The 18,783-nt window shown below is 47.7% G+C and overlaps 1 protein-coding gene across 3 annotated transcripts in view; it reads left to right on the forward strand.

The window, feature by feature from the left end:
- loxl4 (lysyl oxidase-like 4) overlaps positions 1 to 18,783 on the forward strand; it is a 131,572-nt gene that overhangs the window by 83,586 nt on the left and 29,203 nt on the right. For all 3 annotated transcript variants that reach the window (XM_072557141.1, XM_072557142.1, XM_072557144.1), the window contains exons 8-9: positions 9,402 to 9,556; positions 17,020 to 17,187. In XM_072557141.1, the coding sequence (XP_072413242.1) occupies positions 9,402 to 9,556; positions 17,020 to 17,187 (323 nt within the window). The remainder of the gene's footprint in view (positions 1 to 9,401; positions 9,557 to 17,019; positions 17,188 to 18,783) is intronic.

Here is an 18,783-nt window from a genome sequence, read left to right on the forward strand (position 1 = left end):
ATCCCATCCCCATTCACCTATTGTACTCTTGGCTATCTTCTCTCCGGCCCCACCCCCCTCTCATTTATCTCTCCACCCTGGAGGCTCCCTGCCTCATTCCTGATGAAGGGCTTTTGCCCAAAACGTCGATTTTCCTGCTCCTCGGATGCTGCCTGACCTGCTGTGCTTTTCCAGCAACACTCTAATCTAGACTTTGATTTCCAGCATCTGCAGTCCTCACTTTCGCCTACAGGTATGTATAAGTTAGATGCATCATTCAGAGGAAATGTAGGGTAATGGGTTTGGGTGGGACACTCTTTGGAGGGGCGGTGGGGACTTGTTGGGCCAAAGGGCCTGCTTCCACACTGTAGGAATTCTAATTCTGTGGGCCATTTGAGGCTCCTTAAGGAGAATGAACCTCAGGAACCTTCATTCGGAACCACTCACCCAAGGGGTCTAAGGCTTGACGCACTGAAAACACGCACCTGTCCTTGCCGCCAATCCCATTCTTCCAATGATTGCCAGCACCACCACCACCCTGTGACTGGCATCACTCACTGGGGATGATCCAGCAATGACCCTAGACAACGGTGGCGCTGGTACTGCCAATGGTCACCAAACAGAGGCCATCACCTCAGAATAAGGGGTCGTGTCTTTAAGACAAAGATAAGGAACAATTCATTCAGAGAACAATAATTCTCTTTCCCACAGAGGGCTGTAGAGGCTGGGTCATTAGGTATATTCAAGGCTGAGATAGATGGATTCCTAATCCGGAAGGGAATCAGGGGATTTGGGGATCCCTTGATTTTTTTCTATGAAGAAAAGGCAGGAAAGTGGAGTTGAGGCTTATCAGATCAGCCATGATCCCTTTGAATAGCAGAGCAGACTCGATGGGCTGAATGGCCTACTTCTGCTCCTATGTCTTTTGGTAATGGACTCCCCAGTGACGCACTGCTCAATACAGCTCACAGTCCCTGGCTGGAAGGGTCACTTCTGTTGGCTAGAGTGGAGCATCATGGGATTGTCCTTCCAGAAGAGAGATGAGCTAGCACTCCCGAGGGCTCTCCAGCACTGGCCAAGACCCCCATTGTTTCTGGAAGATTCTGCCATGGGAATGTCTGCCTGGAGTTTGTGCTGAATGCACAGAACATAGAACAGTACAGCACAGAACAGGCCCTTCAGCCCACGATGTTGTGCCGACCTCTGATCCTCATGTATGCACCCTCAAATTTCTGTGGCCATATGCACGTCCAGTAGTCTCTTAAATGTTCCCAATGACCTTGCAACTGCTGCTGGCAATGCATTCCATGCTCTCACAACTTTCTTTGTAAAGAACCCGCCTCTGACATCCCCTCTATACTTTCCTCCAACCAGCTTAAAACTATGACCCCTCGTGTTAGTCATTTCTGCCCTGGGAAATATTCTCTGGCTATCGACTCTATCTATGCCTCTCATTATCTTGTATACCTCAATTAGGTCCCCTCTCCTCCTCCTTTTCTCCAATGAAAAAAGTCTGAGCTCAGTCAACCTCTCTTCATAAGATAAGCCCTCCAGTCCAGGCACATCCTGGTAAACCACCTGTGAACCCTCTCCAAAGCATCCACATCTTTCCTATAATAGGGCGACCAGAACTGGACTCGGTATTCCAAGTGCGGTCTAACCAAAGTTTATAGAGCTGCAACAAGATCTGACGACTCTTAAACTCAATCCCCCTGTTAATAAAAGCCAAAACACCATATGCTTTCTTAACAACCCTGTCCATTTGGGTGGCCATTTTAAGGGATCTCTGTACCTGCACACCAAGATCCCTCCGTTCCTCCACACTGCCAAGAATACTAGGACCCAACTCCACCTTGATGTGAATTTCCTTTCTCAGCTCTGTGCCTGGCCCACCATTCCTTGCCCCTGGCGAGCTGCTGTCATCTTCGCTCCCTGCCTTGTGAGACAGAATGTCTGTTGGGCATATGTCCATTTTATGTGGGAAATTGTGAAGGGGCTTTTCAGAGTGAACTACACCTTCCACGGTGAGACCGCCTCAATTACACTGGGAGTGAAAAGTAGTTCCAGGAAATGTTCCCACTTCCTGTTATGCTGAAGAGTCTGATAATCCCTTAGGGTAGGAGGACGTGTAGATAAAGTGGTGAAGAAGCTTATGAGATACTTGCCTTTATTAGCTGTTTAAGAGCAGGGAGGTGATGCTGGAACTGTGTGAAATATTGGTTAGGCCACAGAGTGAGAGTATTGCTGTTCTGGAATCCACATTATAGGAGGGATGTGAGAGGGTGCAGAGGAGATTGACCAGGATGTTGTGTGGGCTGGAGAGTTTGGTTAAAAAGAGAGATTGGACAGAATGGGGTTGTTTTACTTAGAGCAGAGGAGATTGAGAGCAAGCATGATTGAGATGTATAACCATTATGGGCGACATAGATAGGGTAGACAGTATGAAACTTTTCCCCTTGGTAGAGAGATCAGTGACTGTGGTGGGGGGAATAGATTCAAGATATGGGGTGGAAGATTAGAGGGGTTGTGAGGAAAAGTGTTTCTCCTGGGAGATTGGAAATTTGGAACTCACTGCCTATAGGGTGGTAACACTAACATTGAAGAAGTATTTTGATGTCAAAGCTATAATCCAAGTGCTGGAGAACAAAATTAGAATTGACAGGTGCTTGTTTTTGACCTGTGCAAGACATGATGGTCTGAAGGAGCACGGCAGGTCAGGCAGCGTCCGAGGAGCAGGAGAATCAATGTTTCGGGCATAAGCCCTTCATCAGGAATCAACACCAACTCTCCTGCTCCTCGGATGCTGCCTGACCTGCTGTGCTTTTCCAGCACCACACTCTTGACTCTGATCTCCAGCACCTGCAGTCCTCACTTTCTCCCTCCATGATGGGCTGAAGGGTCTTTTTCTGTGCTGTAGACCTGTACGACAGTAGGTTGGGAGTTGGGTTGTTTAGAGCTCTCTCTGTCATGGATAGTAGCTGAGACCATCTCTAAGTATTCCCTCCCCCTCAATAGCTCAGATGTAAGATGTTTTCCAAGTTATATGAGAGAGAACCTCAGAGACGTATATGAGGCAAAGATATTGACATTGACATCTGGTCATAACACCAAGTCACGGAGGAAGATGAATACAGCATTTCCATGGATTAACTTATGGAATCAATGTATTAACTAAATGTTTCCCCTTTAGCCTGTTGACACGGGTTTTCCTAGCTATTAATGGCATGTAGCTTTTTCCCATAAACAAAGGCCATTACATTGATTTTTTATTACACAATCTGCAATGTGTCTGAATTGTCTAATGGACTGACAGCCTTGCAATGTAATTCCTTTAATGCCTCTTCCTCTGTCTCTCCCTTTCTCTCTCTGTCTCTCTCTTTTCTTAATTCAGAAATTTCTTAAAACCTCCCTCTTTTTGGTCCAAAACTCTCCTTATCTGATCCAGTGTCAAATTTCTTTGCTTGGAAGAATGTCAAGTGCTTCCTATTTTTCCAGTGACGACATGCTCACTGGTGGCTTCTCAGTGACTGAGTAATAACTAGTGTCTGACCGGCTGCTGAATCATAAAAAAAGCAGACAGTTCCCAGGCTCAATTCCAGACTGTGCTCTGAGTGACTACTGTGGATATATTTCATCCCAATTAAATTCTGCCTTGGTGTCCCACACACGCCTCTGTTCCTTGGGATCTTTTAACCCTCTGAATGTTCTATGTAAGTGAATGTTTATGTGGAATTGTTTTCTTCATTCTAAGTGCAGGAGGTTGGTGTGTGTACAGTCACTATGTGCCTGAGTTGCAGACCCTGCCCCTGACCTTTTCATTGCTGTGTATGAATACAAACAGCAACTTGACTTGCTCTGCAACACACTGAGCTCTGAATCAGCGTTGGTGAGCTCAAGTCTCACTCCAAAGGCTTGTGCACTTAATCCAGACTGACACTTCTGACTGAGTGCTGCATTAAGGCAGAGTCAGTCAGAGTCATAGAGCATGGAAACAGATCCTTTGATCCAACCAGTCCATACCAACCATAATCCCAAACTAAACTATTCCATCCTGCTGCATTAAGCCTATATCCCTCCAAACCTTTCCTATTCATGAATTTATCCATATGTCTTTTAAACATTCTAACTGGACCTGCATCCACCACTTCCTCTGGAAGTTCATTCCACACACGCACCACTCTGTGTAAAAAGAAAGTTTTAAAAAAGTTTTTCTCTTCTCCCCTTAAAAATATACCCCCTAGTTTTGAACTCCCTCATCTTAGAGAAGAGATCCTTACTATTCATCTTATCTATACCCCTCATGATTTTATATATCTCTATAAGGTCACCCCTCAATCTCCTATGCTCCAGTGAAGTAAGCCCCAGCCTATTCAGTCTATTTTTTGTATCTCAAGCCCTCCATACCCAGTAACATTCTGGTAAACTTCTCCAGTTTAATAGTTTCCTTTCTATAACAGTGGGACCAGAATGTACAAAGTTAAAAATCACACAACACCAGGTTATAGTCCAACAGGTTTATTTGGAAGCACTAGCTTTCGGAGTGCTGCTCCTTCATCAGGTGCTTGAAGCAGCGCTCTGAAAGCTAGTGCTTCCAAATAAACCTGTTGGACTATAACCTGGTGTTGTGTGATTTTTAACTTTGTCCACTCCAGCCCAACACTGGCATCTCCAAATCAGAATGCACCCAGTACTCCACAAGATGTCTCACCAACATCCTTACAACCTCAACATGATGTTCCAACTCCTATACTCAGAGCTCTGAGCAATGAAGGCAAGCATGCTGAATGTTTTCTTAACCACTCTGTCACCTGTTTTCAAAGATTACCAAATTTCACAGCTTTATGTACCTGAACTCCTAGGTCTCTCTATTCTACAACACTACCCAGAGCTCCACCATTAACTGTACATGTCCTGCCCTTGTTGCTTTTACCAAAATGCAACACCTCGCACTTATCCAACTTAAACTCCCTCTGCCACTCCTCAGCCCGTTGACCCAATGGATCAAGATCTCTTTGTAATTTAGATAACCCAGTGGAGTGCCCCAAGGATCGGTGCTGGATCCTCTACTTTTTGTCATTTACATAAATGATTTAGATGCGAGCATAAGAGGTACAGTTAGTAAGTTTGCAGATGACACCAAAATTGGAGGTGTAGTGCACAGCGAAGAGGGTTACCTCAGATTACAACAGGATCTTGACCAGATGGGCCAATGGGCTGAGGAATGGCAGATGGAGTTTAATTCAGATAAATGGGAGGTGCTTCATTTTGGGAAAGCAAATCTTAGCAGGACTTATATAGTTAATGGTAAGGTCCTAGGGAGTGTTGCTGAACAAAGAGACCTTGGAGTGCAGGTTCATAGCTTCTTGAAAGTGGAGTCGCAGGTAGATAGGATAGTGAAGAAGGCGTTTGGTATGCTTTCCTTTATTGGTCAGAGTATTGAGTACAAGAGTTGGGAGGTCATGTTGCGGCTGTACAGGACATTGGTTAGGCCACTGTTGGAATATTGCGTGCAATTCTGGTCTCCTTCCTATTGGCAAGATGTTGTGAAACTTGAAAGGATTCAGAAAAGATTTACAAGGATGTTGCCAGGGTTGGAGGATTTGAGCTATAGGGAGAGGCTGAACAGGCTGGGGCTGTTTTCCCTGGAGCGTCGGAGGCTGAGGGGTGACCTTATAGAGGTTTACAAAATTATGAGGGGCATGGATAGGATAAATAGGCAAAGTCTTTTCCCTGGGGTTGGGGAGTCCAGAACTAGAGGGCATAGGTTTAGGGTGAGAGGGGAAAGATATAAAAGAGACCTAAGGGGCAACTTTTTCACGCAGATGGTGGTACGTGTATGGAATGAGCTGCCAGAGGATGTGGTGGAGGCTGGTACAATTGCAACAGTTAAGAGGCATTTGGATGGGTATATGAATAGGAAGGGTTTGGAGGGATATGGGCTGGGTGCTGGCAGGTGGGACTAGATTGGGTTGGGATATCTGGTCGGCATGGACGGGTTGGACCGAAGGGTCTGTTTCCATGCTGTACATCTCTATGACTCTATAACCATCTTTACTGTCTACTATACCATCAATCTTGGTGTCATCCACAAACATAAGGACCATGCCTCCTGTAATCTCACCCAAATCATTTATATAAATGACACACTTCAGTTCAACGTTGAACTGACTCAAATTTGCCTCTTCAGTTTCTCACTGTCTGAAGAAGACCCAAGGCTAGTCTTCTAATCCCAGCTTCGATTACTGCAGATAAAGGGAATCAACGGGATTGAGAGTGTGGTGCTGGAAAAGCACAGCAGGTCAGGCAGCATCCGTAGAACAGGAGAGTTGACGTGTCGGGTAGTTAAGCCGCTTACCTGTCTTACTGCTGCTTCTGTTTTACAACACTCACAGTTTCAATTGGAAACGAGCTCCTGAATGCTGTCTGTATGCATACAATTTCCCTGGTCACTGTTGTATTCATACAGAAACTCAGGTTAATGCTCTTGAGGGCAGGCAGTTCAAATCTCCCCACTACAGCTTGGTGGCACTTAAATTCAATAAAATCTGGAATTGAAAGGCAGTCACAGAAATGGTGACTGTGGAACTATTACTGATTGTAATCTGGATCACGATTGTCCTTTTGGGAAGGATAGCTATTGTTCTGAATAATGGTCACTGGACTTGAAGCATTAACTCTCTCTCAATCTCTCTCTATCGCTCTCTCTATATCTCTATCTCTCTCTTTCTCTCCACAGATCCTGCCAGGCCTGCTGAGTTTCTGTTTCTGATTTCCAGCATCAGCAGTTCTTGGTTTTATATTAATCTGCCATCCTTACCTGGTCTGGCCTACATGTGACTCCAAATCCACAGCAATGTGGTTGACTCTCTACTGCCCTCTGAAGTGAGCCCTAACAAGCGGTTCAGTTCAAGAAGTTGACCATAGGTGCTGGCTTTGCTGCTGGCACCCACCTCAGATGAAATCCTAAGGAAAAGGCCTAGCATTTGGGGCTGCACGGTGGCTCAGTGTTTAGCACTGCTGACTCACAGCGCCAGGGACCTGGGTTCAATTCCAGCCTTGGGTGACTGAGTGGAGCTTGCACATTCTCCCTGTCTCTGCGTGGGTTTTCTCCCACAACCCAAAGATGCGCAGGTTCTGTGAATTGGCCGTGCCAAATAGGGACGTGCAGGTTAGGTGCATTAGTCAGTAAATGTAAAATAATAGGCTCGGGGAATATCTCTGAATGGGTTACTGTTTGGAGGGTCGGTGTGGACTTGTTGGGCCAAATGGCCTGACTCCATACTATGAGGATTCTATGAGGATTTCCATTGAGGTGTGATTATTTGTGGGGATGTGGCATTCTGTACTGGGAGGACATTAGGAATTCATCCCAGACAGGAATCAGCAAATCAAGGGGACAAAACCGAAGGAAATTGATTCAGCAGAGGTTTCTGTTAACATCAGATGAGTGGTGACATCCTTTGCAGTTGATGCCCTGTGCTCAGCATGTCCTCATGTAACTCCTCAACTTTCTCTGATCTGTTTCTCAGCAATTTCAATTCTCACCTTTTTTTAAACTTACTTTAAAAAGTAATTATTCTGTGGTCATGGACATTGTTGGCTGGGCCAGCATTTATTGCATCTCCCTCTTGTCTTTGAGAAGGTGGTGGTGAGCTGCAGTCCATATGGTACAGGGACACACACAGGGAGGGAATTCCAGGATTTTGACCCAGTGACACTGAAGGAATGGTAATAAATTTCCAAGCCTGGATGATGAGTGGTTTGGAGAGGAACTTGGTATTTGGGAGCAAATTAACCTTCTCTTTATTGGTTCTCGGGATGTAGGTGTCACTGGCTAGATTACCATTCATTGCCCATCTGTAATGGCCCAGAGGGCAGCTAAGAGTCACTCGTTTTATTGTGGGTCTGGAGTCACGTGTAGGCCAGATCAGGTAAGGAGGGCAGATTAATATCAAAGAACTGCTGGAAATCTGAAATCAAAACAAAAATTGCTGGAGAAACTCAGCAGGTCTGGCACCACCTGAGGAGAGAGAGACAGAGTTAACATTTCAAATCCAGTGCCCTTTCTTCAGCAAGTCACATTTCCTTCCCTAAAGAGCTTTAGTGATGCAGATGGGTTTTTCTGATAATCGACAACAGTTTCATGGTCATCATATACTTTAAATACCAGCTTGTTATTGATTCCAATTTCCACTATCTACCAATGGCAGGATTTGTACCCAGGTGCCTAGAATATTACCTGGATCTCTCGATGAATAGCCTAGTAATACTACTGCTAGGCAATTAAATGGGAAAATCTACGTACAGGTCACCACTGAGGCTCAAAAGAATGGGAGAAACAAGACTAATCACCACCTTGTGCCAGTGAAAGCTCAGAACTGATTAAAGATACAGATCTTTTTAAGCCCATGGCTGTTCCTGATTATCTCTGGTTCCAATCTTGACCTCTGAACCTGGTAAAGAAAAGTGACTATAGTCTGTCAGGGTTGGAGGGTTTGAGCTATAGGGAGAGACTGAATAGGCTGGGGCTGTTTCCCCTGGAGCCTCTGAGGATGAGGGGTGACCCTACAGGGGTTTATAAAACCATGGATAGGGTAACTAGACAAGGTCTGTTTCTCCAGGCTAGGGGAGTCCAAAGCAAGAGGGCAAGGGTTGAAGGTGAGAGGGGAAAGATTTAAACAGATGCAAGGAGCAACTTATTCATGCAGAGGGTTGGTGTGTTTGTGGAATAAACTGTCAGAGGAGGTGATGGAGACTGGTACAATTACAGCATTTAAAAGGTACCTGGATGGGTATATGAATAGGAAGGGTTGGGAAGGATATGGGCCAAATGTGACTAAATTAATTTAGGATATCTGGTCAGCATGGACGAGTTGGATCGAAGGGTCAGTTTCTATGCTGTGTCACTCTCATGAGGGAGATCATGTACACCGTTGGTGAATTTAACCTGAGAGACTCTGTGCCTCAGGCAAGGGCAGAGGTTGAGAAGGTGGGACACTTTCATGGTGACCTCAGGCAGTGAGGGAATTGAACCCCCTCCCACTGTTGGTGTCACTTTATAATACAGGCTAGCTGTCCAGCCAACTGAACTAGCCATCTTGCTCACTTCCTGTCTGCAGCAGGGGCTGGTGCCCTGAGGTTTGGACGACATCTGATTGGTCTTTGAGTTTCAAGAGTGTGCACTCGATTGGCCATTGTCTCTGTGTACAGGAGCGGTATCAGCCCCGACTCCAACTTAGTCAGTGCTTCCGCCCAGTGCAGGGGGGTCAGTTAGAATGAGAAAGGGGGCCGGGGGGCAGTCACCACTCAGAGGCAGGCCCACCTCCTATTCCCTGAGGATAAATGCACCACTCCCGGGGGTATTGTCCAAGCCTCTGGGGACATAACCGGTTGATGCTGAACCTCCTTGTGGCTTGTTCCAGGTGTGGGTCCCATCCACATGAATGAGGTTTCGTGCAGTGGCTTCGAGAGGTCCCTGACGGACTGCAGCTTCCGTGAGGTCAACAACAACAACTGCAAACACGAAGAAGATGCAGCTGTCCGATGCAATATTCCACACATGGGCTTCAAGAGTAAGGTAAAAGCAAAGCTCACCCTGACTCTGGTGAATGCTGGATAAAGTGACCCATTGGTGACTGACCTACATTCCTGATGGTGTGTGTGTGTGTGTGTGTGTGTGTGTGTGTGTGTGTGTGTGTGTGTGTGTGTGTGTGTGTGTGTGACCCTTACAGCCCAACCCTGATTCGTTTTGTGGGACATGGGCATCGTTGGCTGGACCAACATTTTCTGCCCTGTCCCAGTTGCCCCTTGAGAAGGTGGTTAAAAACTGGGAGAAAGGGAGGACTGCAGATGCTGGAGATCAGGGTCAAAAAGTATGGTGCTGGAGAAGCACAGCTGGTCAGGCAGCGTCCGAGGAGCAGGAGGGTCGACATTTTGAGCATAAACCCGTCATCATTCCTGCTCCTCGGATGCTGCCTGACCAGCTGTGCTTTTCCAGCGTCTCACGTTTTGACTTGAGAAGGTGGTGGTGAGCTGCCGTCCTGAACCACTGCAGTCCATGTGCTGTAGACTGACTCCACAGCATCTCCAGGGAGAGAGTTCCAGGCTATTGACCCAGTGACTCTAAAGGAACAGTGATATATATTTCTAAGTTGGATGGTGAGTGGCTCGGAGGGAAACTTGCTGGGGGTAGTGTTCCCAGGTATCTGCTACCCTTGCAAGAGATGCACATCTGTGTGTAACTCTATAAGACCATAAGGCACTGGAGCTGCGGTAGACCATTCAGTCACAGAATTCCTACAGTGTAGGAGCAGGCCATTCGGTCCATCAAGTCCACATCAACTCTCCAAAGAGCTTCCCACTCAAACCCAACTAGCCCTACTCCATCCCTGTAACCCTGCATTTCCCATGGCTAATCCACACAGCCTACACATCCCTGGACACTTTGAGCAATTTAGCATGGCCAATCCACCTAAGCTGCACATCTTTGGACCGTGGGAGGAAACCGGAGCACCCAAAGGAAACCCATGCAGACGGGGGGAGAATGTACAAATTCCACACAGACAGTCGCCCAGGGCTGGGTTTGAAACTGGGACCCTGGTGCTGTGAGGCAGCAGTGTGAATCACTGAGCCACTGTCTGATCCTGACCCTGAGCCTGACCCTGACCCTCATCCTAACTCTAACCGTCACAACCCAGAATGTCTTCTTCACCATTCAGTGTGATCGTGGCTGATCTGATAATTCTCACTTCTTGCCTTTTCCCCATAACCCGCAATTCACCAACTAGTTTACATTCCATGCCTGTATTTCTTTGTGCGCCTCTATTCGTCTGTCTCTCTATTCATCTGTGAGGGTGTCTACATGAGTGCGCCTCTGACAGTGCAACACTCACTCAGTACTGACCCTCCGACAGTGCGGCACTCCCTCAGTACTGTCCCTTTTACAGTTCGGCACTCCCTCAGTACTGACCCTCTGACAGTGCGGCACTCCCTCTGACAGTGCGGCACTCCCTCAGTACTGTCCCTCTTATAGTGCGGCACTCCCTCAGTACTGACACTATGACACTGCAGCACTCCCTCAGTACTGACCCTCCGACAGTGCGGTGCTCCCTCAGTACTGACCCTCAGATAGTGCGGCACTCCCTCAGTGCTGACACTATGACAATGCAGCACTCCCTCAGTACTGACCCTCCGATAGTGCGGTGCTCCCTCAGTACTGACCCTCTGACAGTGCGGCACTCCCTCAGTACTGTCCCTCTTATAGTGCGGCACTCCCTCAGTGCTGACACTATGACACTGCAGCACTCCCTCAGTACTGACCCTCCAACAGTGCGGTGCTCCCTCAGTACTGACCCTCAGATAGTGCAGCACTCCTTCAGTACTGAGTGTAGAGGCTCACATGCTGTTTATTTTATATTGAGGCACGGTTGGATCAAGGAGACACCAGATTTATAACACAATTCAATTCAACTTCAGAAATTAACCATGCAGAGAGAACAAAGAGAAATATGCTGACACTTCCCATTAGAGCTAATGGCTTTAGTTTAACACATGGAGTGTGTGCTTCAGCGACTTGCAGAGTGCTGATTGGACAGATCGCTGAGTGAGCAGCGTGAGTGGAAATGTGTCTGCCAGTGTGTCCCTGTACAGACCCTGACACAACAACTACCAACACATTCTGAAACTGCAGCCTGATATCTCGGTGTCATCATCTCTGTGTGTGGAAGCCCTGTGTTCAAATCCCACTCTGGAGAGCTCAAAACATTTACTAAGCTAACATTTTCAGCATTTTCTTGTTTATTTGTTGATGAGATGTTGGTGTCACTGGTAAGGCCAGCATTTGATGCCCATCCAAAGTCACCTGTTAACTGAGTGGCATTTGGGGCCATTTCCGAGAACAGTTAAAAGTCAAACACATTGCTAAGGTCTGGAGTCACGTGTAGGCACAGACTGGGTAAGGACAGCAGGTTTTCTTCCTAAAAGGTATTTAGTGAAGCAGATGGGTTTTTATGAAAATTGACAGTCGTCACTGTTATGCTAGTTTTTAATGCCAGATTGTAAAGAACAGCACTGAGGGAGTGTCACACTGTCAGATGGTCAGTACTGAGGGAGGGTCACACTGTCGGAGGGTCAGTACTGAGGGAGTGCCGCACTGTCGGAGGGTCAGTACTGAGGGAGTGTCACACTGTCAGAGGGTCAGTATTGAGGGAGTGCCGCACTGTCGGAGGGTCAGTACTGAGGGAGTGCCGCACTGTCAGAGGGTCAGTAATAATGTAGTGCCACACTGTCAGAGGGTCAGTACTGATGCAGTGCTGCACTGTCAGAGGGTCAGTACTGAGGGAGCGTCACACTGTCGGAGGGTCAGTACTGAGGAAGTGCTGCACTGTCGGAGGGTCAGTATTGAGGGAGTGCTGCACTGTCGGGAGGGTCAGTACAGAGGGAGTGCTGCACTGTCAGAGGGTCAGTACTAGGGAGTGCTGCGCTGTCAGAGGGTCAGTATTGAGGGAATGCTGCGCTGTCAGAGGGTCAATACTGAGGGATTGCTGCACAGTCAGAGGGTCAGTACTGAGAGAGTATCACACTGTCGGAGGGTCAGTACTGAGGGAGTGCCGCACTGTCGGAGGGTCAGTACTGATGCAGTGCTGCACTGTCAGAGGGTCAGTACTGAGGGAGTGCTGCACTGCCAGAGAGTCAGAACTGAGGGAGTGGCACACTTTCGGGGGGTCAGTGCTGAGGGAGTGCTGCACTGTCACAGGGTCAGTGCTGAGGGAGTGCTGCACTGTCACAGGGTCAGTGCTGAGGGAGTGCTGCACTGTCACAGGATCAGTGCTGAGGGAGTGCCACACTGTCACAGGGTCAGTGCTGAGGGAGTGCTGCACTGTCACAGGATCAGTGCTGAGGGAGTGCCACACTGTCAGAGGGTCAGTGCTGAAGAAGTGCCGCACTGTCACAGGGTCAGTGCTGAGGGAGTGACACACTGTCAGAGGGTCAGTACTGAAGAAGTGCCAGGCCTGTATTCCTGATGAAGGGCTTTTGCCCGAAATGTCGATTTTCCTGCTCCTCGGATGCTGCCTGAACTGCTGTGCTTTTCCAGCACCACTCTAATCTAGAATCTGGTTTCCAGCATCTGCAGTCCTTGTTTTTACCACCCTGAAGAAGTGCCGCAATGTCACAGGGTCAGTACTGAGCGAGTGCCGCACTGTCACAGGGTCAGTGCTGAAGAAGTGTCACACTGTCAGAGGGTCAGTACTGAGGGAGTGCCGCACTGTCAGAGGATCAGTGCTGAAGAAGTGTCACACTGTCAGAGGGTCAGTACTGAGGGAGTGCCGCACTGTCAGAGGATCAGTGCTGAAGAAGTGTCACACTGTCAGAGGGTCAGTACTGAGGGAGTGCCACACTGTTGGAGGGTCAGTGCTAAAGAAGTGTCACACTGTCAGAGGGTCAGTACTGAAGGAGTGCCGCACTGTCGGAGGGTCAGTACTGAGGGAGTGCCGCACTGTCGGAGGGTCAGTACTGAGGGAGTGCCGCACTGTCGGAGGGTCAGTACTGATGCAGTGCTGCACTGTCGGAAGGGTCAGTACGGAGGAAGTGCTGCACTGTCAGAGGGTCAGTACTGAGGGAGCGTCACATTGTTAGAGGGTCAGTACTGAGGAAGTGCTGCACTGTCGGACGGTCAGTATTGAGGGAATGCTGCGCTGTCGGAGGGTCAGTACTGATGCAGTGCTGCACTGTCAGATAGTCAGTATTGAGGGAGTGCTGCACTGTCAGAGGGTCAGTAATAATGCAGTGTCGCACTGTCAGAGGGTCAGTACTGAGGGAGTGCTGCACAGTCAAGGGTCAGTAATAATGCAGTGTCGCACTGTCAGAGGGTCAGTACTGAGGGAGTGCCGCACTGTCAGAGGGTCAGTACTAATGCACTGCTGCACTGTCAGATAGTCAGTATTGAGGGAGTGCTGCACTGTCGGAGAGTCAGAACTGAGGGAGTGGCACACTTTCGGAGGGTCAGTGCTGAGGGAGTGCTGCACTGTCACAGGGTCAGTGCTGAGGGAGTGCTGCACTGTCACAGGATCAGTGCTGAGGGAGTGCTGCACTGTCACAGGATCAGTGCTGAGGGAGTGACACACTGTCAGAGGGTCAGTACTGAAGAAGTGCCAGGCCTGTATTCCTGATGAAGGGCTTTTGCCCGAAATGTCGATTTTCCTGCTCCTCGGATGCTGCCTGAACTGCTGTGCTTTTCCAGCACCACTCTAATCTAGAATCTGGTTTCCAGCATCTGCAGTCCTTGTTTTTACCACCCTGAAGAAGTGCCGCAATGTCACAGGGTCAGTACTGAGCGAGTGCCGCACTGTCACAGGGTCAGTGCTGAAGAAGTGCCGCAATGTCACAGGGTCAGTACTGAGCGAGTGCCGCACTGTCACAGGATCAGTGCTGAAGAAGTGTCACACTGTCAGAGGGTCAGTACTGAGGGAGTGCCGCACTGTCAGAGGGTCAGTACTGAGGGAGTGCCGCACTGTCAGAGGGTCAGTACTGAGGGAGTGCCGCACTGTCAGAGGGTCAGTGCTGAAGAAGTGGTGTAAAGTTGAATTGGCAGTGCTGATGTTTTGTAGGCACAGCCGTGTTGTGGGCTGGTTCACCTGTCTTTGATGTAGTCTGGTGGTTGACATGCTAAACCATGGTCCTTTCTGCCTCTGAGCTGGCTGTTAAAGGTTCCATGTCACAATTTGGGAGAGCATTTGACTTCTGTCCTGGCTGATATCTATCCCCCTACTGAAATCACTGACACAGCCTGCGTGCTCACTAGCAGAGTTCAGTTTGTAGGAGTTTGCTGTGCACACACTGGAGTTTGCTGTGCTCCATACATGAAACTAAACCTGCAAAGTGCTTCATTGGCTGTCCAGTGCTTTGGAGTGGCTCGAAAGATGAAGTATAAACACAAGTTTATCTTCAACTGTGCCTTTGCTCAGTAAATTGGGTAACATGGGACTGGTCCTCTCACAGGCAGACTGCACAGGAATTCTACAGATTTGATGTTTTTGTAAGTAAATGTTGCACACAGACTCATGCACACTCTGTTATTTTTCTGTGTGCAGCGAGCAGTGACATCTCACACACACGAAAGGGAGTCATGATTTGGAGATGCCAGTGGGGTGGACAAAGTTAAAAATCACACAACAGCAGGTTATAGTCCAACAGGTTTAATTGGAAGCACACTAGCTTTCGGAGCATCACTCCTTCATCAGGTGACTATCATCTGATGAAGGAGCGACGCTCCGAAAGCTAGTGTGCTTCCAATTAAACCTGTTGGACTATAACCTGGTGTTGTGTGATTTTTAACTTAGTCATCCTCCCTTTTGTGTACAATCTCCTCGCTTTCTGAGGAAGCACAAGTCAGGATCAGTGCAGGAAGGATGTTCCTGATGACTGGGAAGTCCAGAACCTGGAGTCATGGTTTAAGGATACGGGTCGGTCATTTGGGACTGAGATGAGAAGAAATGTCTTCACCCAGAGAGTGGGGAGTCTGTGGAATTCAGTGCCACAGAAAGCATTTCAGGCCAAAACATTGAAGACTTTCAAGAAGGAGTTAGATAAAGTTCTTGCGTGTAATGGGATCAAAGTGTCTAGGGAGAAGGTGGGAACAGCGGACTGAGTTGGATGACCAGCAGTGATCATATTGAATGGCCTAGCATTGTCAAGGGGCTGAATGGCCTAATTTCTGCTCCTATGTCTTATGGTCTTATGAAAGGTTGGGGATACATTGAAGAGTTGGAGACATTAAAGAGTTCTGTTTTTGATGTTCTCTCCTGGCCAAATAACTGCCCAATCATTGCAATTCAAAAAAAACAATTCATCACGTGTGAAGGAATCTTTGAGTCCATGCTAAATCTTTTCAACTATAATTATATCTTTTAGCTGTGATCTGTGGTCTGGGAAGAGAAATGTAGGAGTGAGCTAAGAGGTTCCTACATCGAAAAACCATCACCTTTGGCCACAGGGAAAACAACAATTTACATTTGAATTGTCCCTTTGGCAGAGTAAAAAAAAAACCCAGCGTGTTTCGCAGCAGTGTTAACATAAGGAGATGTTACAACAGGTGACCAAAGACGTAGGTTATGGGGAGGATCGGAAGGGAACAGAGAGATGGAGTGAGGGGAAGGAATTCCCGAACGATCGACAATGGAAAGGATGGCTGCGATTGGGGGGTGGGGGTGTTGAAAATCGGGGAGGCCAGAATTTGAGGAACTCTGAGAGATCTCAGAGTGTTTATAGAACATACAAGAAAGCACAAGAGCAGGCCTCTCGGCTCTGTGAGTCTGTTCTGCCTTTCAATAAGGTCATGGCTGATCTGATCTAAATCTCCACATTGCTGCAAAACCCCAATAACCCTTCATTCCCTTGGTAATCAACCTCTGACTTCAAATACTTAAACATTCTGAGAAAGGGCATTCCAAATGCTATCTGAGAGAAAAAAAAAGTTTCCTCATCTCTGTCTTAAATGGCTGACCCATTATTTTTAAACTCTGAATGCTCACTCTGGATTCTCCCACAAGTGGAAATGTCCTTTCACCATCCACTTGGTCAAGTTTCCTCAGGATTTTATGTTTCAATTAAGTCAACTCTGGCTCTTCTGGCCCCCAGAGGATACAGTCCCAGCCTGTCTAGCCTTTCCTCATAAGGCAAGCCACTCACTGCAGGGATTAAACAAGAGTACCTTCTCTGTACTGTTCGCAACACATAGAGGTTGAAGAGATAGGGAGGGGTGTGGAGTTCATTGCCACAGAAGGCTGTGGAGGCCATGGCATTGACCATATTTAAAACAGAGATTGATATGTTGTTGATTGCCGAGAGGTCAAGGGTTAGGGGGGAAAAAGCGGGAAAATGGGATTAGAAAACCTATCAGTTATGATTGAATGGTGGAGCAGACTCGATGGTTGATTGGCCTGGTTTCTGCTTCTATGTCTTATGGTCTTATGGAAGGATCAGGAATACGTTGAAGAGTTAGGTACATTAAAGAGTTCATTTTTCTTCCTATCCTAAACGTAGATCCGTTTGAACGGTGGTCGTAATCCCTTGGAAGGCCGTGTGGAGATCCTGACAGAAGTCAACGGTACAATGAAGTGGGGCACGGTGTGCGGTGAGCATTGGAGACTGACCGAGGCTATGGTCGTGTGCCGGCAACTGGGGCTAGGCTTTGCCAACCACGCACTTCAGGTAGGACCCAGAGGCAGGACACCAGCATCACAGCAAATCAAAACATGTAACTATTTAGTAGACCTCTCCACTGAGGGATGAATGCGTCCAAGTTAACACAATTGAAGATAGAACACAGAAAGACTATTCAGCCTATCAATCTGCTGCTTCTGTACATGGCATACACTATTTTGGAGCCTAACTATCCTAACCATTTAATCGCCTGAGGTAAAGTTCTTCATCAAAATTTACTGAATCCATTCTGCCTCAGTTATCTTTGCCACAGCGTTATCACACAAAACTCTGGAGTGTTCCATCTTCATCGGTTGCTCCAGGGCAGTTTTCTTCCTGTACAGTATATGTTTTTTTTTGGTAATTGTCTATTTTTGTCATGTTTCTCGGTCTTGTAGATTTTTTTTTACAGTGCAGAAAGAGGCTATTGGTCCCATTCAAGGCTGTACCAACCCTCCGAAGAGCATTCCACCCAGATCCACCCTTCTACCATAGTAAACCCAGTCTAACCTGCACATCCCTGAATGCTGCAGGACAACTTAGCCTAGCCAATCCACCTCAGCTGCGCATCTTTGGACTGCAGGAGTTTGTAGATGGGCAAACTCCGCACAGACAGTCAGCTGAGGCTGGAATCGAACCTGGGTCCTGCTGCTGTGAGGCAGCAGTGCTAACCACTGATCTGTTAGTTGGGGAGAGGAGGGACGTTGGAGAGGGGAGTTGGGGGGATGGTGGAGGAGAGTCAAAGTCAGCATTAACCACAACTGAGCACATGCAAAGGCTCATTTTTGGGACAGAGTGAATGGTCTGCTCAAAGGAAGCTAAGAAATGAGCCCCACCATTCAACAAGACCCGAACTGATTCTTCCCCACCTTCCAACAGGATTCCCATGCCATTTAATTTCCTTAGCACCCATAGGATCTTCCATCCTCTGTGTTGATTGTACTGGGTGACTGATCCTTAGAATTCCAACAGTGTGGAAACAGGCCTTTCGGCCCAACAAGTTCACACCGATCCGCAGAAGAGTAACCCAGTCACACCCATTCCCCATTACTCTGCATTTACCCCTGACCCCTGACTACACATCCCTGAACACTATGGGCAATTTAGAATGGCTAATCCACCTAACCTGCTCATCTTTGGACTGTGGGACGAAACCGGTGGACCCAGAGGAAACCCACGCAGACACGGGGAGGATGTGCAAACTCCACACAGACAGTCGCCCGAGGCTGGAATCGAACCTGGGTCCCAGGCGTTGTGAGGCAGCAGCACTAACCACTGAGCCACCGTGATCATTCTCCGCTTTCTGTGGTAGAGAATTCCCAAACATTTCTCCTCACCTCAGTTTGAAGTGGCCAGCCCCTTACTCAGAGGGTGTGGAAATGTGCTTTAGATTCTTCAGCCATTTCCTCACTATCACCTCTGCTATGTCCCTCCATTTTCACCAAGTCATGCCCAACTTTAGCATAAATTGTGGGAAGGCAACAACCTAGTGGTATTATCGCTAGACTATTAAATTAGAGACCTAGGTAATGTTTTGGGGACCAGGGTTCAAATCCCGCCAGGGCAGGTGGTAGAATTTGAATTCAATAAAAATCTGGAATTATG

Source organism: Chiloscyllium punctatum, chromosome 38 (genome assembly GCF_047496795.1).
Source record: "Chiloscyllium punctatum isolate Juve2018m chromosome 38, sChiPun1.3, whole genome shotgun sequence".
NCBI lineage: Eukaryota > Metazoa > Chordata > Chondrichthyes > Orectolobiformes > Hemiscylliidae > Chiloscyllium > Chiloscyllium punctatum.